This window comes from Mugil cephalus, chromosome 23 (assembly GCF_022458985.1).
Source record: "Mugil cephalus isolate CIBA_MC_2020 chromosome 23, CIBA_Mcephalus_1.1, whole genome shotgun sequence".
Classification (NCBI taxonomy): domain Eukaryota; kingdom Metazoa; phylum Chordata; class Actinopteri; order Mugiliformes; family Mugilidae; genus Mugil; species Mugil cephalus.
In genome coordinates this window covers 15,314,385-15,341,974 of record NC_061792.1, presented here as the reverse complement: position 1 = coordinate 15,341,974, position 27,590 = coordinate 15,314,385, and the positions used below count along the sequence as shown (strand labels likewise).

At 41.1% G+C, this 27,590-nt stretch overlaps 1 protein-coding gene across 1 annotated transcript; it reads left to right on the top strand.

Moving 5' to 3' along the window:
* Window positions 1-26,977, top strand: LOC125000657 (prolactin receptor-like). Its single transcript, XM_047576264.1, has 9 exons — window positions 1-213; window positions 12,881-12,990; window positions 16,903-17,044; window positions 18,521-18,690; window positions 21,545-21,723; window positions 21,859-22,012; window positions 22,101-22,188; window positions 22,971-23,040; window positions 23,123-26,977. The coding sequence occupies exons 2-9, from the start codon at window positions 12,900-12,902 to the stop codon at window positions 23,771-23,773; spliced, it is 1,545 nt and encodes a 514-aa protein (XP_047432220.1). The 5' UTR covers window positions 1-213; window positions 12,881-12,899; the 3' UTR covers window positions 23,774-26,977.
* Window positions 26,978-27,590: the final 613 nt, after the last annotated feature.

Sequence of the window (27,590 nt, the reverse complement as noted above, 5' to 3'; positions counted from 1 at the left end):
CACTCAGCACGTCCGTGGACGCAGGACGCAGGACGCGCTCCGCTGGCTCCGCAGCACCGAGCCGCCTCTGAAGGAGCAGCTCCGACTCTTTCGCACGGAGTTCCCCCGGACTGCCGGCTGCGTCGACCGGCTGCGGGCCCGTCCTGGTCCCGGTGTGGGTGCATGTTTGAGGAAGCGCGCTGCACGCAGCTGTTAACGCAGGTTTCCATCCAGGTAGGACTCATTCGCGCTTTTAATCCGCGGCTCACACATGAAAAGTCACGAAGAAGAAGAGTTGAGTTTTTGAAGTTGATGTGGAGCAACGAGCTCCAAAGTCCATTAAAACCTCCAGGAAGGGTTTCATGGAGTCTTCATCTCTGCACAGAGAAGCTTTAAATGAAAGGTGAACATGTGGCTGACACCAAAAATCAAAGTTTTCCCGATGCATCTAAAGAAGTTAGTTTTCTAGCTTTTTTATTTAGAGAACCTGGAGGAGCAGAGCAGAGTTTGATGTATAAAACACGGACAGAGTCAAATGTTTTGGACCATCCTGATGTTTTGAATTTCAAACAATCTGAGTAGAAACGAGTCATTTAATGTAACACTAAACATCTGAGCTGAGAATTTCTTCAATATTTTTCATTTATTTTCGTTTTTTTTTTGTTTTTTTTGTTTTTTTTTTGGCTCTTGATTGGATGAAAAGCTAAATGCTGATATTTACTGCAGCCCATGTTTTAAATGATATTTTAATTAAACAGAATAAGCAGCAGAGAATCACTTGATGCTTTTTTAGACTTTGCGCTCCAGCTCCAGTAGCTCTGAACAGAAAAGAACATCACCGAGTGTTTGTTTTCTAACACTGCTGCAGAAATCCATCCAACACCTGAATCAACACTCCTCTTATCGGATGCTGGAGCAGATTAAAACATGACATGTGTGTGTTTATTCGTTGGGCCCGTGGAAACCTGCCAGGTCTTAATGATTAGTGCCAGTTTGTTGGCAGCGAGATGTGGAACCATGGAAAGGGAAAGTTTAAAGCTGCTTTGTTTTCTAAATTAGTTTGTGTAAAGTTGTTTATTGCCTCACATAAAGAAAGGTTTTAATAGGACGAGGTGTTCAGGGTCAGAGGCTAACTCATTGATCCAGGCTGGACATTTAATAAGACGCGGCTCACAATGCACACAAGGATTTACTGAAGATATGAGCTGTTGGGTTCAGATGTTTGATACTTCCACTGTGGGACGCCTCGGTGCCAGGAAGTGAACAGATTCAGCCTGGATTCAGGGTTCAGATGTTCTGCAGAGTCGATGTTCTCCGAGGTGACTGCGTTGGAGTTATTTGTGTTTTGAGTGATGCTGGTTTGAGTACAGAACGCCCTGTTTCCTCCTCCCTGGACGCATAAAATCCATGCATCCACAGACATTTAATTCTATACGGCTAACCTTTAACGTCTTTAACATCATGTGTTGAGCATTTCGGAGAAAGCTGCAGACGTCCTGTTTTCCTGTCGTATCTAAAAGCCAAGATAATTCAATTAACTCCACGTTATTAAAGGGCAAACCCTTAAAGTTCTCTCGTGTCAGACTTCCCGTCCTCTGACTTGTTGGCTCGGGCCTCGTTAGCATGTTCATGTTATTCATATGATATCCGCGTGTCCGTTAATTAGCAACGGCAGCGTGGACATGCAGATTACGTAACGCTGCAGGGTTTATGCCAAACGTAACATGTGACTCCCAGTAGATCGAATGCCTCTGTCTCCTCAGATCTGGGCTTCCTGTCTCTCTCTCTCTGTCTATCTGTGTGTCAGGCAGAATAAAGAGAATGCAGCTCCAGATAACACTTATCTCTGCTGCATCTGCACATGACGGTTGAAACCTCAAAGTACAGCAGCAGCAGCAGCAGCAGCAGCAGGGGTGGTGGTGGTGGTGGTGGCAGAAACATCTCGTTGCTCTGTGGTCAAATGTGAAAACTGGAACTTTTAGACATTAATGTGGCGCAATGGAGGTTTTACTGGCTGTTTAGGCTCCAAAAGTTGCAGGAAATTCTACAATTCTGTGATTTTTGATGAGTAAAATATGAGAATCTGTGCAGAACGGCTCCCGTTATATATATTGGTCTCTGTTCTCTGATGATGCCTTTAAATGTCTCCTTCCTCGTCTTTATTGCCATGTGCAAACAGACAAACAGGCACAGAACCGTAAACTTCTCCTGTTTTATTTATTTATTTATTTTTTTAAGCCACTCAATTAGTTTCTGCCTTTTCCCGTTTGTGTGTCAGGTTTTAATTAGAGGCTTTGTTGTTAAAGGTCAGTCTGTCTCCTGTGGGGACGCCGGCAGCAGCAGCAGCATCAGCCCGACTCTTTAAACCAGCTTTATCTCTTATTGTAAATAGCTTTTTAAATGCCTGCTCTCTCGAGGGAAATGTTTTGACGCCAGCGGACAAACCGACGTGTTAATCAGAGGTTTGCACATTTGCTCCGTGGAATCATTTCATTGTTAGGACAATGAATCGCACAACATGAAGATTACAATTAAAAACTGTTACTGTGGCAGCTCCGTTCCCAAAAGTGTCACACGGAAAGATGTTTGGGCTCATTCTCCTGCTGCAGCATGAAACCAGAGGACGGAGGATGTTGGAAAAGCGTCAGTGCAGACAGGTTACTCTAGAGGAAAGTTCCATCACCAAGGCGGCCGGGCGGTGCCCTGGTTCCTACAGAACACTGTTTCAGGCCGGACCCTTTTCAGGGTAGCACCACTGAACACGCACGGTACAGCTGCGTCACTGCGAGGCTAATATCACCGATATCCTGCTCGATCCGATAAAATTCAGGCCGGTATCGATGATGGTACCGATACTTTGTGTAAATACCTCCTAATGTGTCTGGTAAACATGAAACAAGTAGTTTATTTCAAATCATAGCTTCATAAAGAACACAAGACATCAGAGTAATTTATTTATTTATTTATTTTAAGCTGAAGTACATTGGGTGGTGGCCTCATTTACTATACTTACAAAACATATGTGAAAATTCAGTTTCAAACAAAGAAATAAGTAAAATAATGAGACCATTAAAATAAATTACTGTTTAATTGTTAAGAACTGCTGTAAAATGAAAACGTGCATCTTAATTGTGACTCTGTTCTCTCCTCTTCTGTCTCCTCATCATAAATGTCTCGTATTCTGTGTTGTGGTTCAACCTGAGGTGTTTCACAAGGTTTGTTGTGTTGCCACGACTCAGTAGTTCAGTTAGTTTTCACTGCGTTCCTCCAATGTCTGAAGTATCGAACGTTTTGATTTGAGAGTCGACTTTAGAGCATAAACACCTGGTATCGATGTTTTAGTATCGATCAGCACATCACTAGGTCTGAAACATGAAGCAGCAGAAGGAGAGGACTTTTTTTAGGGGACCAGACGTCCCTCGGCTAAAGCTGTTCCCATTTTTAGCTTTTTACGAATGAGGGGGAAAAAATGTTGCGCATCGCCTACAGTTATTACGGTAGACATTCGCGCTGCTACTGACATTACAGACATAACAGTTTACATATATTTAAATATGAATAAATATTTGAAAATACATGAAACCGTATTTGTCCCTGTTTGTTCATTTCATCTGGATAACATTTAATTCTTTCATTTTATTTTTTTTTTGTTAATTTCTGAGCTGTAAATGTCCCCAGATTTCCACATCAGCAGGCAGTAGCTACTAACACGGGGCAATGCTAACCTATTTTACTACTAGTGTGGGATTATTCTGCAATATTTACTCATCCTCACAGTAGAATAGTCCATCCTCTGTCAATCTACTGCATTAATTCATCTCAACCAGTAGAAAATGTTGTGAACACGTGATTATACATGAAAAAAAATACCGTAATACACAGTGATATCGTCAAAAAATACCGTGATATATATATATTTTGGTTGTGCCACCCAGTCCGACCTTGTCTTCTCCTCAGATGTGTGATCTCTGTTATTCAACTCTCTATGAAACATGTGAGCTGGAGGTGAGAATCTTTCACTAATGATGGTTCATGACCTAAACTGTATCATTTAATATCAAGATATTTATCCATTATGTTAAATTAACTCGTAAAAATCATAGTTTCCTGTGTGGGTCTCCACCTTTTCTAGCGTGCACACACACACACACACAACAGTGAAGGACGTGTGCGTTCATCTCTCAGTGTTAGCGGGGCACACGGATGCAGGGAGACAGTCGCCACAGCAACAGTTGCAGGAGGGTGATGATTGGCCCCGAGGACCGTTATGATGTTATAATGGATCGAGATGAACATGTGTGATAACTGCTGGGCTGCTGTTCTGTCCGTGTGTGATGGCATTTGAGTGTAATTTCCTCTAACACGTGTGATTTGTGCTAAGAAAGTTTTTCATTCTCATTTTCTGGGCAAAGACGAGAGGATATTTTACTCCATCATTCCATCTTCCTTTAAATAATAAAAACATTTATTTAAGATCCTCAGTAACAGATTGTAGGAGAATATTTTTGGGGCCAAGTTAAATCTAATCCATGATTCCTCCTGAGTGCTGGCAGCAGAGCTTCTCACAGCTCTTTAAATAATTGCATGATCTTAATTACATCAAGTTAGGACACATGGCTGTTCATTAAATCAAAATTCTTGACTTCAATTATTGACCTCCTGTTATAAATTAGATGTCCTTGTGCTGAACTTTATTTGGAGTTTTTTTTTTTTTTTTTTTTTTTTTTGAGATGTGCAACATTCATCCTCCTGAGACCCTGCGTCCTCATATGGGGACATTAAGTTTTACATTTAATTTAAATCCGTTGTCCTCGTAGGTGGACACATTAGTCTGCCACCTAGTGGTAGCAAAGTGTCAATACACTTCATTCGGATTCCTTCTACAGACGATTCTACTTATTTATGCTTATTAACGTTTCTAGTTTGACACGGGTCACACATTTAATACATTTTATCAATAGCAACGAGCTACAACCTCGCTAATTAGCCTTCGATACGATTGATCTTTCACTACTTCTGTATAAATTAGAACATTACAGGATTAGTTGTGTTGCACACAATTGGCTAATAATTTAGATAATAGGATTCAATACGTAAATATCGATAACAGTTGATCCAGTTGTAGAATAATAACCTGTGGGGTTCCACAAGGGTCAGTATTGGAGCCAAAGTTATTTATATGATGATTTTAATATATTTTGCTCGGGATGAACTAATAAGAACAGTAAAAAAAAAAAAAAAAAATTAAAAAAAAAAACACTAAATGAAACTAAAACAAACTTCCTATTGTTTAGTGGAGCTATAAGCGAAAGGTGAAATAAAATTAAATTTAAATGACGTGGTAATTAACAGAGAGTATGAAATAAAGTTTTTGTGAACTCACAGACTTGGTTGGAAACCACATATACACAAAACAAAAACTATCTTGCTGTTCTAGGAGTGTTCTCCATAAAACAAAGCATTGATTAACTAGTAAAAGCTTGTAGAGTTCTGGAGAACTGCTTATAAATAAGGTCCCATAATTAAACCATAAAAAGGATCCATACGAGTAATAAATAAAGTGGGTCATTTAGAACCAACTAATAGATTATTTATTTATTGAATGTGGCACATTAAAATTCTTGAATATGGTTCAACTTAAAAACATTAGAAATAATGTTGGGAACTAGGAATAAAAGCCTCCTTGATAGTGTTAATTAATTAATTAATTAATTAATTAGGGGAAACGTCATGTTTATTTTGGAAATATGTAAAACAAGAACAAATGTGAAATACAGATGTGTTTCAGTTCTCAGTGTGAAGTTGTGTTGTTCTGTATTAATATTTTAAGAGTTCAAATAGACTTAACTATCGGCCTAAATCCTTTTTAGGTCAATGATTACGACACTGCGCCGTGTAATAAATCGTCGAAAGTGAAACTAATGACCAAAATAAAAGAAAGAAAAAAAGAAAGTATTTGATTGAGGACGTTCGTTGTTTGCAGTTCTGTCTTCGCTCAGCCATGTTCAGGTGACTTCTTTATAGTATAAATAATCAAAAGTTTTCAAAAACTACCACTTCCTGTTGAAAGATGAAGTTAGTTTTTATACTTGTTGGATCCAACTGATCTCAGATACTTGGAGAAATTAAAAATTCATAACTAACTAAAGCTCTAAAAGTCTCAGGAGGCTACGTAAGGCCTCAACCTACAATAATAAACATATTTACCACCACAGCTTCACTGACTCCCACGGAGGAGGGAGTTTTGTTTGTGACTTTTGAGAAGAACATTTCCTGAGACGCTTCAAGTTGGAAAAAGACGTAGCTCACGTATTTATCACCACAATAAATATATAAACGACAGGTCAGCAGAGCCCATGCATGATAAAAGAAGATGTGTCTGCATGTGCGTGGTGCAGCATGTTGTTTTTCCCTTATTATTATTATCATCATGGCCTGTGAAGAACTTTGAGACGTGCTCGTGATAACAAAAAAGTACCATAAACGTCTGAAACGTGCAGTGACTCATGCTCTTAGGAAACCTGTCAGGTGTGGGTTGGGCTGACCTCTTGCACCGTGGATTTATGGGATGAAATCTGTAAATTAGTCATCGCAAATGTAAACAGGAAGTTTTTTTTTGTTTTTTTTTTTTTGGAGGTAATTAGCTGTAATGCATCATTAAAGTTAACCCATTTCTCTGAAAACGTCTCCACACTGTTTAGCTGTTAGCATGAAGCGGCTGAATCAAAGGCCTCTCTGTTGATGCTGCAGCATGAAGCGCTTCCACAGAGTCACATGAGTGAGGCTGGTCGGGGGCTTCCCCCCCTGGATGTCCGATCATTTCAGCGTGACAGGAAGCTGTGAGTTAGCTAATAAACCGGATCTTTAAATCTAATAATCTGTGAAGGATTATCGAGGCCCCTTCTTCATCCAACCCACAGGTCTTCAACAAGTACTGCAGAGGGGTCGCAAAATCTTTGGTTGATTAGACATTTTTCTCTTTTATTTCTACCCACAGTTTTCCCCCACAAATTTCTTTAAACACACATTAACGTGAATCCAACATATTTTATTAAAGGGCTAAACGTTATCTATCAGTCAACACTTTCACACATTTGGTGATACAGGAGTTGGAAACTTCTTGTGTTGAGTTGTGAGCTGAGACCTGTCAATCTGAGTGTCCTGTGCACAGTAGGCCCCGCCCCTATCGCTGCTGAGCCAATCACGAGGCAGCATGTTACACGCTGACTCTGTCAGGTTCCCCGGGATTGGCCGCAAGTCTGAAACTAGAAAACCTGCAAAATCTACTTGTGTTTACACCAGATGATGAAAATCACAGACGAACCAAGCTGCACGGACTGCTTTAAAACAAAAGCGTATTTCGGTTGTTGGTGTAAAAACATCTAATTCCCAACTACAGAAGCTTTAAGGTTGCACAAATATTCATCAATTAAAAATAAAAAAAGGTGCAGTTTCCAGTAGAGTTCAGTTACGCACAAACTCCCCTTTCATGTAAGAAATGAATAAATAAATTAAAAAATAATCCGTTGCACGGCCAGCCTGCTGTTATAAATACCTGAATAGCTTAATACTGAATGATAATCATGTATATTTCTACACAGCACTAGGCCGTGTTTAATATAGAACACAGTGATCTTATTCTAACGTGAGCGTGGACCGAGGCTGCTGGATAATATGAACTGTGAGCAGGACGGGACGGTGGATTCATCCTAAACCTGGAGCTGACACAGTTTCTTGTGCTTTTCCCGTCCGTACTCTTGTGTCCTTGTGGGTGAACAGAGGCTGCTGTTATAACAAAGCCTCGCTGTAATCCCCCTCCTATAAGATCAAGGCAGGGATTATTCTCTCCGATTGTCCGTCGTCTTAGAGCCGCCTGCGTCTCAGTTCGGTCATCCTTCGCCTTCATAAGAACACATTTCCAAGCCCCTAAGCTCCCGCCTGGTCACTGTCCACTCAGTGTGGACGCCGGCCTTTTACATCAGGCTCAGATTTATTTTGATTGTTTTTTGTGGTGTCTCTGGTGGAATGAGATCAGCTGTGGGACGTCCTCGGAGTCTGCACCAAGTGTTGACTCAGCAACTTTCAGCCTTTGGGATAAACTTTATATTTCCCCTAAAAATCCACAAAGCTTCTGTCCCAACTTACTTTAACCTGACGTTAGTTCTATCTGGAGCCTCTGGTAATTTGTAATAATCACAGAGGGCGTCTGTGATCTTAATCCAGTGTGAACGAACCACAGATGTAGGAGATAATATCAGAATCAGAGGATGTCGCCAGGTAAAACTAATCCCATACAAATAGGGATTTTATAAGTACACAATCCCTCCCAATACACCAGAGAATACACCAGCCTGAAAGCCTCCAAACATATGGACTCCTATCTTAGATGTATTCTAATAAAGATAATAATGTGGCCTTTCTATGACGTTAACACACTGTGATGCTTTAAAATGTTTTGGTAAAAGTTCTCTACCATCTATGATGACTTAATGTCTAAAATACAGTCTGAAAGGGCATCAGTGAGTCACGGTGGTGTAGACCTGTGTGTCATCAGCCTCCTGATGATGTAAAAAGTATCGCGCCTTTTTTTGGTAATTCTTACCACCTCATTCTTATTCTTACTCTATTTTTAAGATTATTTTACTCTCATGTTCTTTCTTATCCTGGCACTCGTTTCCCCGTGGCGATCGATGAAGTGATCTTCAATCTTAAATGTGTTGAACCTTACAAAGAAACGACGACCTGATCTGAGAGACAGAAATGAAACCGGTTAAGAACAGTGACGCCGCACGGCCTCCATGAACAGACTCTAGAGTTAATATAACTCTGAAAAGGTGTAAAAATGCATCAACCTTGAACTCGCCTCTGGGCTGAAACACTCATCGAGTCAATTTTGATATGAAAAGAAAAAAGACGGCACCAACCACCACCCTGTGGGTTTGTTCCTTGGTGCCCAGGTGGACCACTGCAGGTCAGGGTCTGGGTCAGGGTCTGGGTCAGGGTCTGGGACAGCTGCAGAGTTTCCTCATACAGTCATGTATCATAGTGGAGACGTAGGACCTCATTTTAGCTCCACTCTCACACTCAGGTTTTGGACTGGGGTTGTGTGTAGACGCCTCTCCAGAGCTTTTTGTTACAGTGAATGTCATGGGAGTGTTCCTGAACGACAAAGAAAAGGGTGACTCATGACTCAATGTGCGTGCAAAAAGAACGTACGTCGTGCTGGGCGAGAAAATACAGATATAATAATTTAGCACATGCAGAGCAATTTATCAAACCTGAAAACTATTTTGCGGATGGAAAGTGGGTCTAGATTTGACACGTCTCAAACGGTTTGTCCTCGGCTGTTATTGTGGAGGAGGAATTCACACATCTTCAGTTTCCCCATGAAACACATTCTGTTTTTATTCGGTAAATATCCAAATGTACCAGTAAATAATGACATAATTTCCATGTCTTATATGAGCCTACCGTGGTCTACAACAGCTATTCCATGGTCTGGGCCTATTATAAGACGTCTCCGTGTCTTATTATTATATTCAGATGTCCTTTTGTTCTAAATTATAGATTGTGTGCATAAATTAGCACCAAATCTACAGTGTGTAGCTATTTTGCTGCAAGATACACTCTGACATGATGCATTACTACCTACCTAAAAAAAAAAAACTTCTAGTTGCACGTCATCAACAAGGATTTTTTAAATGACCGTCATACAGACCAACACATGAAGGGTAGAGACAGTTAGCTGTGAGAGCAGCTGCATGTACATCAATTATTAGTATAAGTGGAGCATTTCTAAAGCAAAGTTTATAAAAAAAAGAAAAGAAAAGGGAATAGAATGTCCTATTGTTATTACACATTGTACAACGAGTGGAGAGCTTCTCCCTTTCAGAGTAAAAGTACAAGTACATACAAAATAGTGCCAAAGGGTTTTATTTGCAGTGAAAACATACAGCAGCAGCGGTGAACATGTAAACATGTATTGCACAAGGTTAAAAACACAATGGAGAGAACAGCAGCATGAGTGTTGGTGGAAGAGTGTCGTTTCACATCCTGCATCATCGATTGTAGCATGTGAGAGTTCAGGGTGTCGATGGAGGCTCTCAGCACCAGTGGATGGACCCAGACAGAACTGGGCCAGGGAGTAACACTCAACACAAACTGGAGTCAGACTAATAAAATAAACCCCTTATCCGCTTAGCTGGGGGCATATGAAAGAGTGAAAGGAGAAGGATGCATGAAAATAATCAGTTCAGAAATAAAGGTTGAAGGATGAAGGAAGAGAAGTGGCGTGAGGCAGATCTGTGTCCACACAGGGACGTTTTAGTTTTACTCATTCTGATCCCTGGAGCTTAAAAGAGGTGAAGAAGGTCTTTGGAGTGACTTTAGCTGACTCACGCTAGGACGCTTCTCAGCAGGTAGAATTAAAACAGGAAGAAGAAAAAAAAAAACTTACAGCTGCAAATCAGGCTTGTGCAAAACTCTGAGCTGAACTGAGAATGTTTCCCAAATTCCAGAATTTGAACAGATAGTTTAATTTGACGTTTTATAACTTTTACATCATGGAAAGTGTAATTTGTTTGTAAACCAAGACCTTTGTGAAACGTGACAGATTCTTCCTCTTAACTCGGCTATAATATAATATTTCTCTGAACTGCATTGAATTTAATTCCAGTTCAACTTCCCAAATTCTAATTTGTCAAATGAACTGAATTGAAATTCCAAATTCTGCATTTTGCACAAAGCCTCTGTGGTTGAATGACATGATATAGGCATGTAGAGCAGGTTTAGAAGGTGACTCTAAAACTACTTCCTTGATCCTGACTCTTGCTGCACGCTGCACATGGTTAATAGAGGCTGGTAGGACTAAGCTCATTGAAGTAATGAGCTTTCAGCACAAAGATCTCCAGCATCTGTGTCCCACTTCACTGCTGCTCAGACAGAGAATCTTCTGACGTGTTTAGCCTTAGCATGCTAATTATTTCACCACTTGCATTCATTTCCATGCTACTGTGCGCTTTTATTGTATATTTATTATATTTGATTGTTTTTTTTAATCTTTCTGTTGCTATAGTTCTTATTTTTTATTGCTCCCGAACCAAATAAGCTGCCAAACTGAATTTCGTTGTTTTTCACCGGACAATGACAATGAAACGTCCTGTTCTTATGTCATGTCAGAGATTATTTGTGACCGTTCCACGTTAACTGAGGTTCAGTTAAGCAGTTTTAATCATTTAAACTTTCCTTCCAAGAAATGTTTTGCCCTCGATGTTCATGTGGAAGTCTGGCCTAAATACTGCCCCACTCAGATTAAAACCCTGATACTATGAACTTATTTCCAGAATCCTTCTTCTAAAAACTCTTGTTGCAGAGGAGGCAGCGTCCGAAACTCAAAAATACCTTTTGCACAATCAGGTTTCTCATATAACAGTGGAACAAGCTGGAGCTAATCTGACAACCTGCACAAATTATGATTTTAAATAATCAAACCTGATTAAGTAGACTACGCTGCTGCTGCTGTCATGTTTTTCTTTTTATAAATGATCAAAAGAGTGACCTCAACCCCATTAACTCTAAGAACAACAGCGCTGTTAGTATAAATTAGCAAATATTTAAAATATATCTATAACTTCTGATTTACCAAAGTTGATATTTAATCCGGCTTTTCTTTACTTCACACATTTTTTTGATTATTTTAATCAGAGAAGCTTTAATGAGCAGCTGGACATGTTAGCATAGCGTAGCACCAAGACTGTAAACTACATTTCATTTAAAGATGTCGTTTTATGTTAACATGGCCACTCACAAACATACGTGTATGTTTTGGTCATTGGATTTTACGTTCAGAAAAGGACATTAAAAAACATTATTATTTGATTTTTATTTTAAATTCAAAAATTAAAATCGAAATTTGAGGCATTTTTTCTTTGGACAAACACAACTTTAAAACCGTCTGACTTTATTTTCTGTTTCTAAAAATAAAATCGTTAGAAGACAGAAACAAAAAAAAACTTTTAAAATGTTTTGCAACCGGAAGTTGTCGTTTTCAAAGTAAGAGCACGTATAATGACGGTGCTGTGCTTCTTTCTCTAGCTAGTCCAGGCTAAAATGAATTTGGAACTTTACTCTGACGTAATTTTTGACAATTCAAGGCTTGTCATCTGCAGAAATCTCTTGTTGTTTCTAAAACAACCTACTGATCCATGTGCATCAACTTCTGTTACACAACACCGTCCTCATTCATGCTCTTACTTTGAAAACGACAACTTCCGGTCGCACAATATAAAAAACACGCGCTTTTTTGTTTCTAAAGATTTTATTTTGTGTTTTAAGAAGCAGAAAATGAAAATAGACCAGTTTTTTTTTTAGTTTTGTTCATCCATTCAGGACCACGAGAAAGAAAAATGCCTTGAATTTAAGTTTAAATGTTTGAATTTTAAAATAAAAAAAAATCAAATAACCTCTTTATTTGTTGTTTTTAATATCCTTCTCTGAAAGGAAAGTCCAGTGACCTGCACACAGGTTCCTCCGCTAATTAACACAGTCCCAGAAACAAGTTTTTGTTGAGCTGCTGTTGTTGCTGCAGCAGAGGGAACTGAGGAGTGTTGGTTTTCCTAAATTTGTCCTTCAGAGCTGGTTTAATGGGAGGAAGGAGGGAGCGGGGGATTGCTCATCCCTTGTGATGTGTCTCATGACTGCAGGAGGCGACGCTGCTTAAAGAGCTGCAGGGCGACCGCACCGCTCAAGATCTAAACATCCACTTCTAGGTCCAGGTCACATGTTCTTGTTGTTGGATGCTGTCACGTGGTGGACGCCGACATTCCCACAGTTAAATGTTAAATGCATGAGATGTTGTTGAGGCCGTCTGACGTTTGTGTTGTGTGTTTGTTTGTGTGGACAGGTTGACGGACCGTAGCAGGATGCTGTGGCTGCTGCTCTGTCTGCTTCCTCCAGTGGGCTGCAGCAGGATCGGCCCCCATGACGCCCCTCCCAGAGAGAGACACAACCATGGTGAGCTCCGGTCCCGCTGTCTTTAAGTTTATTTTAAGATGCAGAGAACATCCAAAGGGACGTTGTGTGAATGCATTACAGGGAGGACGGATGCAACAGACGCCCCCAGTGTTGGTTCAGAGAGTGTTAGTGATATGGTTTCCTTAATAACATCAGATGAAGTCAAAGATTAGTTGGATGAATCTTTGGAGCAGACGATGACCAGCTGAGCCTGTGGATCGTTTATTTCCACTCGGATGAACAGCGTCGGCGTCTGATCGATGCTCCAGGGGGGAGGATGAGTCACAAACGTAGCCGCTGCTTGAGCATCTCCCACCTTTGACCAGGTCAGAGCAGGAAAAGTAAAACGAGATCAGATTTCCAGTCTCTGAAACAGCAGTCGGCTCTTTGAGTCAGTGGGTCACACTTCCTGTGTGCTAATCTGTGGGGAGATGTTTCTGGCCGCTTGTTCAGACTCCAACTCTCCAACAACCTCTTACTGCTAAGCTTTAACCTCCTGAGACATCTTAATTTCTTTAATGTAAGATTAACATCCTTTTTATATTTGGGATTAGTGTAATGTAGAAAAAAACAAGCGTCATCTTTGAACTGGAATTTTTGATATATTTCACAGTCACCAACAAAAATAAAATAAAAAAAACTGTTTACTTTAATGAAAAGCAGAGTTGGAAACTAGTGCTGGGTGGTGGTTCAGAGCGAATACTTTTTTTTTTTTTTTACCGTTATGATATGAATTTTTAATATACCGTCATACCGGTGTATTTGATTAGTGTGCGGAACGCTTCCGCCGCGAGACACTGTTTTAGACCGGACCATTTCCAATGTAGCGCTTCTAAAGACGTATGGTGCGACTGCGTCACTGTGAGGCTGGTGAAGATGGTAAAAATAAACAAAAACAAAAAAAAGAAAAACAAGAGAAGAAGCGGCAGAACGAGAGGACTCGTGCCAAATAAAAGGTGCCATGTCATTTTTTTTGCTTTTTTTTTTTTTTTGACCAGATATCCCCGATTTCTGGGGACAGTCCCCGATTTGGATGACCTGTCCCCCGGTTAAAGCTGTCCCCGAAAATGTCCCCAACTTTAGCTATTTATGAACGAGGGGGGAAAAATGTTGCGCACAGAATAGAATCATTACGGTAGTTGGTCGCGCTGCTATTGACATCACAGACATAGAAGTTTAAACATGTTTAAATACGAATAAATATCTGTAATTGTTTCTTCATTTTGTCTTACATTTAATTATTTTTATTTATTTATATATATAAGCAGTCAGTGCTAACACGGGCCCATGCTAACCTGCTTTACTACAATATTTACTCATCGTCACAGCAAATTGGTCCATCCTCAGTCAATCTACTGCATTAATTCATCTCAACCAGTGGAAAATGTTTTGAACATGTGATTATGCATGAAAAAAAAAACACCGTGATACCGTCAGAATTTTGAAAAATAGTCGTTATTCACGTTATGTCAAACTAGAAAAGTTAATAACGACAACGAGGTCTAAATGAAGCAGAATAAGAAGCTGCAACAAACCTAAAACCTGCCGTCCACATATGAGGACGCAGGGTCTAAGGGAATCCTGCATCGTTGATATAATCCACTACATGAGGTGAAACCGTGCAGCCTGAGCCTCATCACAAATCTGGATGAAATTAAACCTCGAAATTAAAAAATTGTGGAGATTAAACATGTTTCTAGTTTGACGCATAATGGAGAGAATTCATTTTAGGATGTTGACATGAACTAGTGATTGAAATGTCATGCACAGAGAGACCGCCTGAAACGTGGCGTTGTGTTATCATTCAGACCCAGGCGGCAGCAGGACCCTGCGTGTAATTACCATTCAATAAGTTGCTTTCCTTCCTATGTGGACGTCCAGATTTAGCCTCTGGCTGAAACTCACAGCAGGACTGATGTTGTTTCTGCGTTTCTCTGCTGGTTTTGGTCTCTTTCCAGTCAGTTAGCCTCATTTGTGAGTTTTGATCTAGTTTGGTCTCACGTAGCAGCTCAACAGCATCTCGTTATCTTGTGGGAAAATGTTTCACAATCAAAGAGCATTCCTGGATGCAGCGTTTAGAAAGACACACACACACACACACACACACACACACACACACACGGCTTTATTTTTATTCTCGGAGGAAATTAAATCTGCTGCAGCCAAGCTACTCACAAGGCGCGTTTGGACTTTAGACTTGTTTTTGAAGGCTGATTTTTCAGCATATTTTCCTGAAATGTTTTTGAAATAATGCACAGAAATAAATGCTGACTTTGAGGGAGGTTCTGTCTAAGTTTCGCAAACTTTCAAGCTGATATTCCTGGAAATATTTCCTGGAGCAGGAAAAGTCTTGAAAGAATCAAAACCCGCCTTCATCTCTCATTAAAAATAAACTCAGTGTTGCAGACGGTGTAATTAATCCAAGCCGTCTGATAAGCTGCAGGTATAAATTCATCCGGCTCCACCGGTGCCCAGCAAGCGTCCTTTCCTGCTTCATTTCTGGGAAGTGGAGCTCTCTGATAAGAACGTCCCTGCAGCGAGGATCACTGAGCTCCTTACGGTGAACACAAGGCCTTTGTTTGCTCCGCCGCTCATGGACCACAGCACCATACATTCTCTGCAGGATTACTGCTGTTTTCATGTCCTCTCCTCCGCCACAAGAGCGGAGGTCATGCCTGCTCTCATGCAGAACAGAAATTTAATTAAAAACTCTGCAAAAGTGGTTTTAAACTCGACCTATTATTATTATTATTCAGATTCATTTTATTTATTTCAGACATGTGAAACAGTAGGGGGCCGTGCAGCTGCTGCAAACAACTGCTAATATGGCAGCGTGCACCCGACAGAGTCTAAAGCCTCGTGATTGGCTCAGCAGGGATAGGGGCGGGGCCTGCTGGGTACAGGAAGTAGAGACAATATATAGAAAAAGGCTAATCAACCAAAGACTTTGCGACCCCTCTGCAGTACCTACGTAGGTACATCCACTAATTTTATATACTTTTTATTATCTTCACCTATTTTCTCACTTGTGCTTCTCAAGAGACTTCTCAGCAGTTTCTCTTGCGCGTAAATAAAAGTTTGTCTACGTCCGACTTTCTCCTTATACCAGGAAGCTGCTGCTAAAAGCTGCGTTTCCGTTCACTCTGAGTGGCTCAACTTTATCGAGCACTGGAAGAAAACACAGTTTTCCCTCCACGATAAACACAGTGAGCATCTAAAGCTTCTGAAATCATCCATCCCCTCTGTCTCGTCTAATCACAAAATCCATCTCGACTGGTCCCATCATGACCGTGAATTCCACCAGTTGCTCAGCATCCGACAGCAGTGGGAGGTCGACATCGCTTTTATGGAGACGTGCATCTCAGGGATTGTGAATTCGTTTAAGGAAAGAAGTGTTTGATCCAGGCTGAGGTTCCCCAGATGTTTACCCGGAGGAAGGAACCAACAAACTTCCACTTACAAATTCTCATCAGGGATTTCCTTTTTTTTTTTTTTTCTGCCCCTTGCCCTCTCATATAAAGAGGGTTACCACGGCAACCGCAGACCGGAGGGGGGGGGGTGCTTAATCTCTCAATAGAAATAGAGACAGAGGTAAATATATAGGATCAATAAGATGCAATAATAATTAACCGGTTTCTGATTTCATCTGTTTCCATGGTTACTGCAGCCTGTTTAATCATCAATAATTTTAAGATCATGAATCCCCCTTTTCGACCTTTCCCGTGTTCAGTCGCCGCTGGTGAACCTGAGGAGAGGTTCATGCGTCTCACCTGTCCCTTCCTCCTCCACCTGTGCCTCTGCTCCTGCATGCGTTGGAAACACCTGTTTCTGACCGGCCGTTGCCGTGGCGACGCCTGCACTGCTGACGCCACTTTGTACCCTTTTTTTTTTTTTTTTTTTTTTTTTCCACAGAGGAGGCGGTTGCTGCGACGACGAGGCCGCACATCTACCACTGCCGCTCCCCGAACATGGAAGACTTCACCTGCTGGTGGCATCCTCTGGACAACCTGACAGACGGGGAGGACGTCCGATACGTCCTCACCTACTCCAAAGAGTGAGTCCTGGTTATATCAGGACATCCTGCCATGAAATAACTTCTGCTCTTTTACCAACCGATGCGTTCATGTTAGACAGAAATTCAGCCTCTGAAGTTTCTCTGAAGTTTAAATCCAGTTTGATTTGAAGGTTTTAAGACGCTGATATTTCAGAGCAGCCTCACGTGGCCTTGGGAAGGCGCCAGCTGGCCGGCATGGAGCGCACAGAGGAGAAAATGCTGCCGCTAATCAGGACAAATTGGATTGAGCTTTGACCCCACATAGCACCACGCTCACTGTGGACTGTTGTTGTGCTCTCCTGACCCTGGTCGTGTTTTTGTAAAACCTGAAGGAAGTCTGTTAAAAATGAATCAGCTGGGAGGAAAAGTCACTCATCCATATATAAATACCCTGCACTATTTGACATCACATTTATTTATTTATGCAACGCATAAGTGCATTTGAGCTCAGAAATGCTCCTTTCATTCTTTAGTTTTGACCTCCTGAGACCCTGCGTCCTCATATGGGGACGTAAAGTTATTCTGCTTCATTTAAACCTTTACCCTCTTAACTAGATACTAGATAAAAGAGAAAAGTGCAAACATGTGCAAAACCTCACCACATTTTTACGCGTATTCACTTTTCTATTCTAATATTTCAGGTAAATTCTTAACTTTACTAATTGGCAGGAACTTGATTGAGGACATTGGGGCTTAATTATTTGCAACTCTTCTTTTGCACAGAGTTCAGACATGAAAATGAACATATTTTGCTACATATCAGTGATTTTATCGTAATATTGAGTGAAATAATCCCCTTTTCCACACATTTTTTTCCCCCAAAAACCACGTCCTGTTCTAAGATGACGCTTAGTCTTTATAGTTCTCAGGTCGTACTGATCCCAAATAAAGAGAAATGGAGAAATTAAAAATGTAAACCGAACAAAAGCTCAGGTCTCTGGAGGATAATGAGGAAACTTCATCCGTTCTGCTGCAGTGTTTTAGCATTAATGTAAAATTAGATCAACACAAACTAACTGACTCTAACGAATACGGTATTTTTTCCGTTGTAATATGAATTTTTACCGGAGCGTTTTCAGTGTAGCACTTCTGTGTCAGGCATGATGAAGATGGAAAGGTCCGAAAATGAAGCAGCAAAACAAGAAGACTTGTACTTTTTTAGAGTGACCAGACGTCCCCGATTTCTGGGGACTGTCCCCGTTTTTTTATTACCTGTCCCCCGACTAAACCCGTCTCTGAAAATGTCCCTAATTTGAGCTTTTTATGAACGCGGGGAAAAAATGTTGCGCGCACACTACAGTTATTACGGTAACTGCTATTGATGTTACAGACATAGAAGTTTAAATATGTTTAAATATGAATATTAAAATAAATTAAACCATATTTGTTTCTTCATTTCATCTTTGACAACATTGAAATTCTTCAATGTTCTCGTTTGATCACCGTAATAATAAATATCTCCGTAAATCTTTGCAGTAGGGGGCCCAGGCAGGAATGTCCAGACTACATGACTGCAGGCCCCAACAGCTGCCACTTCGACAGCGACCACACGTCCATATGGAAAATCTACTGCATGAACGTGACCGCCGTCACCGCCCGCGGGAACTACACCTCCCTGCAGCACTGCCTGGACGTGGTGGAGATAGGTAAGGAGTAAACCCTCTCTCTGTGACACAATGTGGTGAGTCAGACTGTAGAATTTATTCTGAGAGGCAGTAAAGTGGCATGAATGAGATTAAATTTACTCACAGTGTGGTGATGCTGCATTCATAGCAGAGCCTTTTAGCCTTTTCATTCTCCATTCAATATATATATATATATATATATATATATATATATATACACACACACACTAGAGGCCAAACGTTTGGAAGCAACTTCAAGTTTCTATTCACAATCTTTAAAAGACCAGCACGAGTTTCTATGTGTTCTGTGACTTATGTCTTTACTTTTATTTTTACCAACCACTTTCCTCAGTTTACCTTTAGGACACTGGTGAATAAATGTCAGCAAAAGAGAAGACGGGTTTTTAGTTTTAGGGTCGAGAAGACTCACGGCTTCAGTGGAAAAGTTCAAATCACAGTTTGAGTCTTTGTCTCCTGAGAGTCTGCAGACGAATGTCCCTCGTATGTGTTATGGTGTAGTTAAAGCCAGAGGAGGTTACTGTGAAGAAAGAAAAGTAATAAATAATATAATGAGGTTTATTTTGGTGCAAAGTAAACCAGTTATCTGTACAGTCATGGATAAAACGATTAGATGTTTCCTTCAATTTCTTGCTCATTTTCCTGGTAAAACCGAAGCTACATTTGTTAAAAATAGCTCATGAGAATTTAATTTAAGAGCTGGTGTCGAGCCATTTTCCTCGGTTTTCTTGGTAATACATCGGTGCTTTTTATTCTCCGGACATCGTTGTGGTGTCACTGCAGCCCATTCTTTTGTTTCAGGACATTATGTGAGAGCTGACACATTCTGAGTTGTGTCCTTTTCATGTGCGGTGCTGCTTATGCACCATGTGAATACAGCTAAACTTAAAAAGCTCAAATAGAACATGAAGCATTTTTGGTTCATTGTCTTGTTCAGGTAATAAACCTTCGGTGGTAGCAGACATTAAAATGGACACGAAGTTGAAGAAGTGCGGTCGAATCATTCTTTCCAGGACCGTTTATGTACATGTGTGTGTGTATGTGAAGCTTGTTTGTGCTCATTCTGAATCAAGGCCAACGTTTCATTGAGGGAAGGTTTTTAAAAACCCATTTAAAAGATGAACACATGAATTGAAAAGCCCTTAAACCCTGTTCTTATTTTCATTGAGCTTCTGCTGCACGAAGCCGCTACCAGCGCTTAATCTCATTTACTGGGGACTGAGCGTGTGTTACTGTCCAGATGCAGCAGATCTGGAGCGGTTGCACTGGTTCTGGGTTCTGTTGTGCGTCTGCGTCATGTGAAGGAGTCGTCCTGATGATGTGTGTGTGTGTGTGTGAAGCAGTGTGGGGTGTGTGTCCATGTGCCGTTGAGGAGGTCGTTGTTATCACGGTCCTGCAGGAGGCTGAGTCCACGCCTGCACGTTCAGCCCAACACGGCTCATTTCATTTCACAGTAACGTCACGTTGCTGTCGTGACATTCAGGTGTGCGATAATAACTCGTCTCATGTGTCGACTCGGAGCTAAGGAAACTGATTGACATCCGCTATCAGTCAGTCAGTTGTGACGTTGCCCTTTGAATGGCTTGAAATGTAGCCAGCCGTAGCATGCTAACAGGGTTAGCCTTTAAAGCTGCAGACCCTGCGACCTCTGACCCTCGTTTTCTCTCTGCATAAATCTGCTCTGGATTATTGTAGCATATGTTTAACTCTGAGTTTTAGTGTGTTCAGCTGTCACGTCATGATAATGATCACAGATCTGACTGGAAGGTCCTGGACTTTTTCTTTTCTAGACCCGTCATCATATTCTGTTCCAAAAATTAAAGCATTTGGAGCACATATTATTTACTCAAAGGAGTAAACTCAGTTCCTCTTGTGTGTTGTACCCCGGGGATCCATATACGTATGCATCAATAATTTGGCAAATGTGTCAAATCAGACCATCAAAAATGTTGTTTGCAGATGATACTGGTTTATTTTAGTTTCATTAAAACTCATTTACTGTCTGGAAACTTGTAAAATGACGAAGTGGAAATAAATTGGTTTAAAGTCAACAAACTTTCTCGAAGCATTAAAAAAAATAATTATTTTATTTGGTCTTAAAACAAATCCTATAAATAGGAGCTGTGTTGACTGATAATGTTCCTGTAGCTAATGTCAAATCAACTGGTTTTCTTGGTGTAATTATAGATGAAAAGTTATGCTGGAAACTTCTGGATATCTCATTTATTACATCGAAGATTGACAATAATACTGGAATAATCAGAAGAATTTGTTATCGTCTAAACACTAAAGTCTTGTTAAATCTTCATTATTCAGTGATTTATCCTTCTGTTAGTTACTCCAGTATTGTCTGGGCCACCAAAGTAAACTGGAACCAATTCTAATCTTGTAAAACAAAAACAGATTTGAGAATTATTCTCTGCTCCAAGAAGTCATTTTTTAAAATTGCTCAATTTGTATTTGGTTCATTTAATAAAACACCATTTCGTTCTTTATAGCCAATAATCAGTTTCATAATTATTAATTTCCTCAACCACCTGGGATGCATTTAAAAAGGAAAACTGCTTATTGTTATTGTACTAAGGTGCAAAATAAATGAAATGAAAGTGTAAAGTGACTCTAACCTGCAGCGAGTTTTTCCTTATCTGAACTGGTTTCATTCGGTTCACACTATAATAAATCCTAGGAGCCAGATTTAGCTTGATGGGACATAAACAGAGCAAAACAAAAATACCATAAGTGAATTTTTTCAAGCGTGAATAATGGATTATATGATGTCGTTACACAAGCAGCCACCTCAGAGGAGATGATTTACTGGGAGCATATGACCAGGAGTCAATGTTTTTACTGGCTACAGTTCAGACCGAAGCCCCGGTCAACCTGACCTACCTGCTGAAGGACGCTGGCGGGGACGAGATGGGTCACAAAGTCCTGCTGTCCTGGAAGTACCCGGTGCCCTCTGACCTGCAGTACGGCTGGATCACGCTGGTGTACGAGCTGCAGTACCGACGAGTCACCGAGCCGGACAACTGGAAGGTCGGCACAGCCTCGAGTATCCGACACGTAAACTAACACTAAACGTAAAAGTTGAGCTTTAATAGGCTTAACTTTCCCCCCAGAGGGTCCTTACTGATGGTGCATAGAATAATCTGTCTGTGTTTTTATGTGCAGGTGAAGCATCCTCTACGGGACCCCCGTGTGGAGCTGCTCGGCCTCCCCGTCGGAGACTACGTGGTCCGGGTTCGCTGCCGGTCCCACAACTACGGCCTGTGGAGCCAGTGGAGCTCCACGCTGCTGATGAGCATCCCCTCCAGGCCGCCGGCCGGTACGCTGGAGAATTATTATTTCTGGTTAAATGTTTCCAGCTGCAGGAGGAGGAGGAGGAGGAGATTAAATGTCCTCTACCTGTGCAGGTAAACTCCTGGTGCTGATCCTGGTGACGGGGGTCGGCGTGATGGCTCTGATGGTTATCACCTTGGGGATTATTCCTCAGAGCAAGAGGTGAGACATTGATACAGACCTGAGCGGATGGATTTGCATGTGTCACATCGATGACCAGTTCATACTTATTGATACTTACATACTTACGATAGTAGGTTACAATACAAAACAGTTTAACAGCATAAAAAGCCATTAGTACAAAATAAGGAAAAGGAACAACAAAATATGTAAACAACACAACAACAATGGTGAGTCAGTTTAGCAAAATAACAAAACCAACAATGTAATAATAATTATAAAAACTGCTCAAAGAGAGAAATGTTGCCTCATTCATTTTCCACCAAAGAAGCGTGTCTGCATCCCATGTGACTGTCTTCTCCTCCGAGCACCGACACGTTTCAGCTCCAGCTGTGCGATGCTGCTGTGAGTCAGACTCTGTTCATATCCAGCTTTTACTACAGGTGAGGATGGAGAAGCTCCTGCAGACTTGGAGAGAAGCTGCATGAAGTCTGTGAGGATTCATTTGCTGGACGTGTAGAAGAGAAACTGGAATAAAAGTATCGATCTCATCGTGCATGTATCGATTCAGTACCGATACTAGCCTTGGTGTCGATACCATCGATATTTATATCTTTTATTTATCTATTATCTTTAGTTTAGGAGCTCAAAAAAGTTGCACGAAACCACAAACGGCTACTTTTTCTCAACCAAAAGTTCACAGGAGGAATCGATAATGGCATCGGTATCAATAAGACCCTCTCGATGCCGTCCCCAGTTTCACGTGAACGGATGAATTGCGTTGTGTCTCAGCTCATCTGAACGCATCTGTCTCCCTTTGTCAGAATAAAGGAATACTTCCTGCCGCCCATCCCCAAGCCGCGGATCATCGGCATTGACCCACGTCTCCTGAAGGTAGCTCCCTTTGACACTTGTCCCGTTGAATTTGTTATTTATTTTCCTCTTCCTGTGTTTGACTCTCATTTTCCACCCACAGAAGGGCAACTTGGACGAAATCAACCGCCACTTCAGTAACTTCCACAGCTACAGGCCCCCGAGTTACTCCGAGGAAGTCTGGGACCAGGTCAACGCTGACGATGTTTATCTCACCACGCCGAAGGATGGCAGCGTCCCCAGCGAAGCCACTGACAGGGAGAAGGACGCGTTGATGGTTCCTTGTGTCCAGGCGTCCCCCCATCAGCTCCCGGCCCAGAAGCTGGCGTCCTACATGCACAGCATGTCGCCCTACTGCCCAGCTCTGCCTGAAGCCTTTGAGGTCATGTCCCCGTGGCCGAGGCAAGAGATCGTGACGCTGCCGGGGTCAGACTACAGCATGACCGTCCCTGCTTCTGACCCAACGGCCGCTTTCACCCCCAGCTCTCCACCGCAGGACTTCTACACCTGCGTCCAGCTCATGAATGAGACCGGCGAGGTGCACCTGATGCCCCGCCTGCCGCTGGCGTACTGCCGGGAGATCCCGCCTCCTCCGGGCCTCGAGTCAGATTCGTCAGAGAAGGAAAAGACAAGGAAGATGTCCGACTACCAAGCCAGGAAGAACGCGATGAGCGGGCTGAAAGACGGCGGCGACTCGGAGAGGAGCGAAGCGGCCGTCCCTCTGCTGCAGGTCGCCGTCGACAACAAGGGCTGAAGGACAGGAAGTGACTCCACACTTTAGTTATGAGCTGAAGCATGGAGACATGTCGCCATGTTCCTCGTTAAAATCTGCTTTAAACTGATCTCCTGTTGTGGTGGTGGTTAGAGAAGAGGGGACTCTCTAAAGGTCCCGACAGACGGATGTTTCATAAGGACCTAACAACTCAGTCACTGGTGCAATAAAAATACATTTCCTCCAGGATCAGTGACGTAGCTACACATTTAAACAGCGCTTGTGTTTAGGCGACACCATGTTTTTCTTTGCAAAGCTTCCTCTGGAACTCGACTTCTTCTTCGTCTTATTTTTTTTGTCTCGTCACCACTCAGAAGCAAAAGGTAAATTCCAGCAAGACTCAAGACTTATGTTGAAAACTAAAGTGGCACAAACAGATAGAAGAAGCTCCCGATGAGCCTGGCAGTGTTATAGCTCTTGGTGGTTTATGGGTAATGAAGTCCACAGAGTTTAAAGGAAAATAGAATTTGCCTCGTGCAGCTTTAAAAAAAGCAAACTGTAAAATTAACGCTGCATTCCCACACGCTGCTTCGCCCAAACTGTGTCCGTCTCCTCCCCAAAGCTTCTCCTTCATGGTTGGATGTCTTTCTCAGGAAAACGTTAAGTGCAACGACGTTTGACGTCCAGGATTTTCTTTCAGTTTCAGCGTGACAAAGTGTTAGTGGTTCATTTTCCAGAAATATTCACACAAGACAGTTTAAAATTCATCCTACTGCAGGATTCTCATTTACACATGCCAGCTCATTAAAGGAATATTTCTCAATCTTGGACATGGATGGAATAATAATCTGCGTGTAGAGACACGTCTGCCGAGCTCTGAATCTCTTTCCTCTTCGTCCCTCGGCTGTTTCTCTGACATGTGTCGTTACCATTCAGTGTTTTACTCAAGTAACCTGTTGTCTTGCACATTTTAAATCCATAGTTTCACCCCCTCAGGGACCTTTATTTTGCAGAGAGAGTACAATAAATAGAGATTATGTTGTATAATATAAAAAAAGGTTCAATGACCAGCCTCAGGTAGTGTAAAACACTAACAAATGATAAGTATATTTTATTTTTTATTGATTACTCTGTCCTCTTTGTCAAAATTCCTGATGTATTGATGAAGAGGAGCCATTTTAAGAATGATTCAAACCAAAAATATCTGGCAATTTCTCAGGCGAGTATCGGGCGCCTCCAGATGACGTCACGAGCGGGGATGGTGACGTCGCGCTTTATAATTGGTTGGATAACAGGAAGAGAGGTTAGTCGTGTTAGCGTTTAGCGGTTGGTTGTTCCTCGTTGGATAAATTGATAAAAGCTGCATGATTATTTCATCTTTTTCAGGATAAAACCTCTAAAATTTTTTTGAGCTACATCTTCCAAACGTACTGTGAAATATAAATATAAACTCGTGTTGTTTAACAACGAACCGATCTCCGTCCGAGCCGAGTCGGCTCCATTCGGCTAATAGATGACGTCAATGACGTGGACTTTGATTGGTTCGTTGTTAAACAACATAAGTTTAATTTATTTTTCAGATGTTTGGAAGAGATCGCTCGATAAAGTTATTTTATTTTTAATTTTCTATAAAACACAAAACTACGAGGACAGCACATTATTCATATAAATAAATAAAATAATTCGAATTCAATCCATTCATTTGTACGGTAGGCACGAAAAGATTTAAGACGTTTCGATCCTGATAAAGATTAAATAAAAATACAGCTTTTATCAATTTATCCAAAGAATAAAAGGACAAAACCAAACGATTAAGTTGCTCTGACTCAATAACAACCGCTAGCACCATATGGCTAACCTCTCTTCCGCATCGTGACGTAATCTGGAAGCGCCGGATACTCCCCGAGCTGATCTGCTTCACAACTGTAGCCAGACTTGTTAGACACTCACACTGGATATTTTAAATAAACCACCCCTTTGATTGTGTTTGGTTGGCTTCACATGGAGCCAGATGTGCCAAACAATCCACCGAGCACCAAAGAAAAGCCACTAGCATGTCACCAGTTTGCCCATTATGGTGCTAATCTACATTTATTCCTCTAAGTCACCCCCTCCACCGCTGCAGTGATGTTGTGCCGCCGCTGTGTGTTTTTTCTCGTCTGTGTTGCACTTAGACGTTTTTTTGTTTTTTTGTGCCTGTACGTGCCTTTTATTCACAGAGCAGTATTTGTTGTTCCTCTATCTCAGCAGCCATCGTGCCACTCGCCTGGAGATATTTCCACGAGAAAAAAAAAAATAAAAAATGGTTTGATGGGAAAAGACTTACAATAGATGTTCCCCTTTTTAGTTCGGGTTTCATTCCACTGTGGTGACTTTAAATACGCACTGAAAGGCACCTGAAACTGGCATGGTTTATCATTTATGAACTTTTATTCCGAACTATAGGCCGTTTATGCTCAGTGGTGACATTTGGTGCCAATTAATGCACAAATAATAAATTGTATACCACTGAAAGAACAGAAAAAAAAGTGAACATGGCCTCCAAAGCCACAACAAAAGCAACTCCACTAGGTTCCAGTAAACCATAATTAGGCAGCTAACACTAAATAAATCCTACTTTAGATTGCACAAGAGGATATTATTAGAATAAAAAATGACTGAGAAAACTGTGAGAGGAGATTTTGCTTGCAGTAATACCCAGGTTTAAAGTACTGGGAAAGATTTCCAAACAAAGAAATTGTATTTTCGTACAGAAATGTTTAATGGATTAGAAATGTCCATGGCCCCAAATAAAAAGAAATGTCACTTTTCTATATATAAATAAATATATATACAAGCTCAGAAATGTTATTTATGTGTAGTTCACTTGGCGACTTTCCTCAACAGTGACTGTGTCTTTATCTGCTGCTTCTGCGCACACCTGCATACACAGATAGCATCCTAGCTTGTTAGCTCGGTGTTAAACGTGACCTTCCATTAAAGTGTAGGATGCTCATGTGCTAAAAGCTCAAAAACAAGAGTGACTACCACATTCAGATATATTTTATCTTTAAAAAGCTGAACGTTGTGTTTCATTTTAGCTACTCGTCTGCTGGATAAGAAAAAAATATATATTGTCTAAAAACTGCGTGATAACAATTTTTTTTCCTTTGTGTTTTGCTCACTGAAGAACTGTGTCGTTTGATTTGTTGTCTGCTCAAAAGCACTTTTTCATAATGGTAAATAAAGTCAAGTCATATTCACGTCTGCACGGCTTTTTGTTTCTTGCACACGCCAGAAGTTCACCGAGCGATCGAGCGCTTTAATGGGCCCTTCATGGGCTAACGTTTACAAGCTACAGTGTTTGAGATGTTTTGCCTCCAGTTAAAACACATTACATTAAATATTAACATTACAGGAAATACAACATTTCACAAAACATGACATTACAGAAGACACAACGACAGTATAGAAAACACAACATCATTAGAGAAGACACAAAGCACAACAACATTACAGAAAACACAATGACATTTCACAAAGTACAATAACATTTCAGAAAACACAACAACATTTCACAAAGTACAATGACATTACAGGAAACACAACATTACAGGATACACAACGACACTTCAGAAAAGACAACATTTCAGAAAACACAACAAACGTTAAAGAAAACACGACATTTCACAAAACACAATGACATAGAAAACACAACAACATTACAGAAGACACAAAACACAACAGCAGTTCAGAAAACAACAACATTTCACAAAACACAATGACATAACAGGCAACACAACATAACAGGACACACAACGACACTTCAGAAAAGGCAACGTTTTACAAAACACGACATTTCACAAAACATAATGACATT

What these genes read in the sequence shown, in the direction of transcription:
- LOC125000657 (XM_047576264.1), top strand. Translation starts at nt 12,900, where the DNA reads ATGCTGTGGCTGCTGCTCTGTCTGCTTCCTCCAGTGGGCTGCAGCAGG. An exon ending in CAGAGAGAGACACAACCATG is followed by an intron (nt 12,991 to 16,902) that starts GTGAGCTCCGGT and finishes TTTTTTCCACAG; the next exon opens with AGGAGGCGGTTGCTGCGACG. An exon ending in CCCCTCCAGGCCGCCGGCCG is followed by an intron (nt 22,013 to 22,100) that starts GTACGCTGGAGA and finishes CTACCTGTGCAG; the next exon opens with GTAAACTCCTGGTGCTGATC.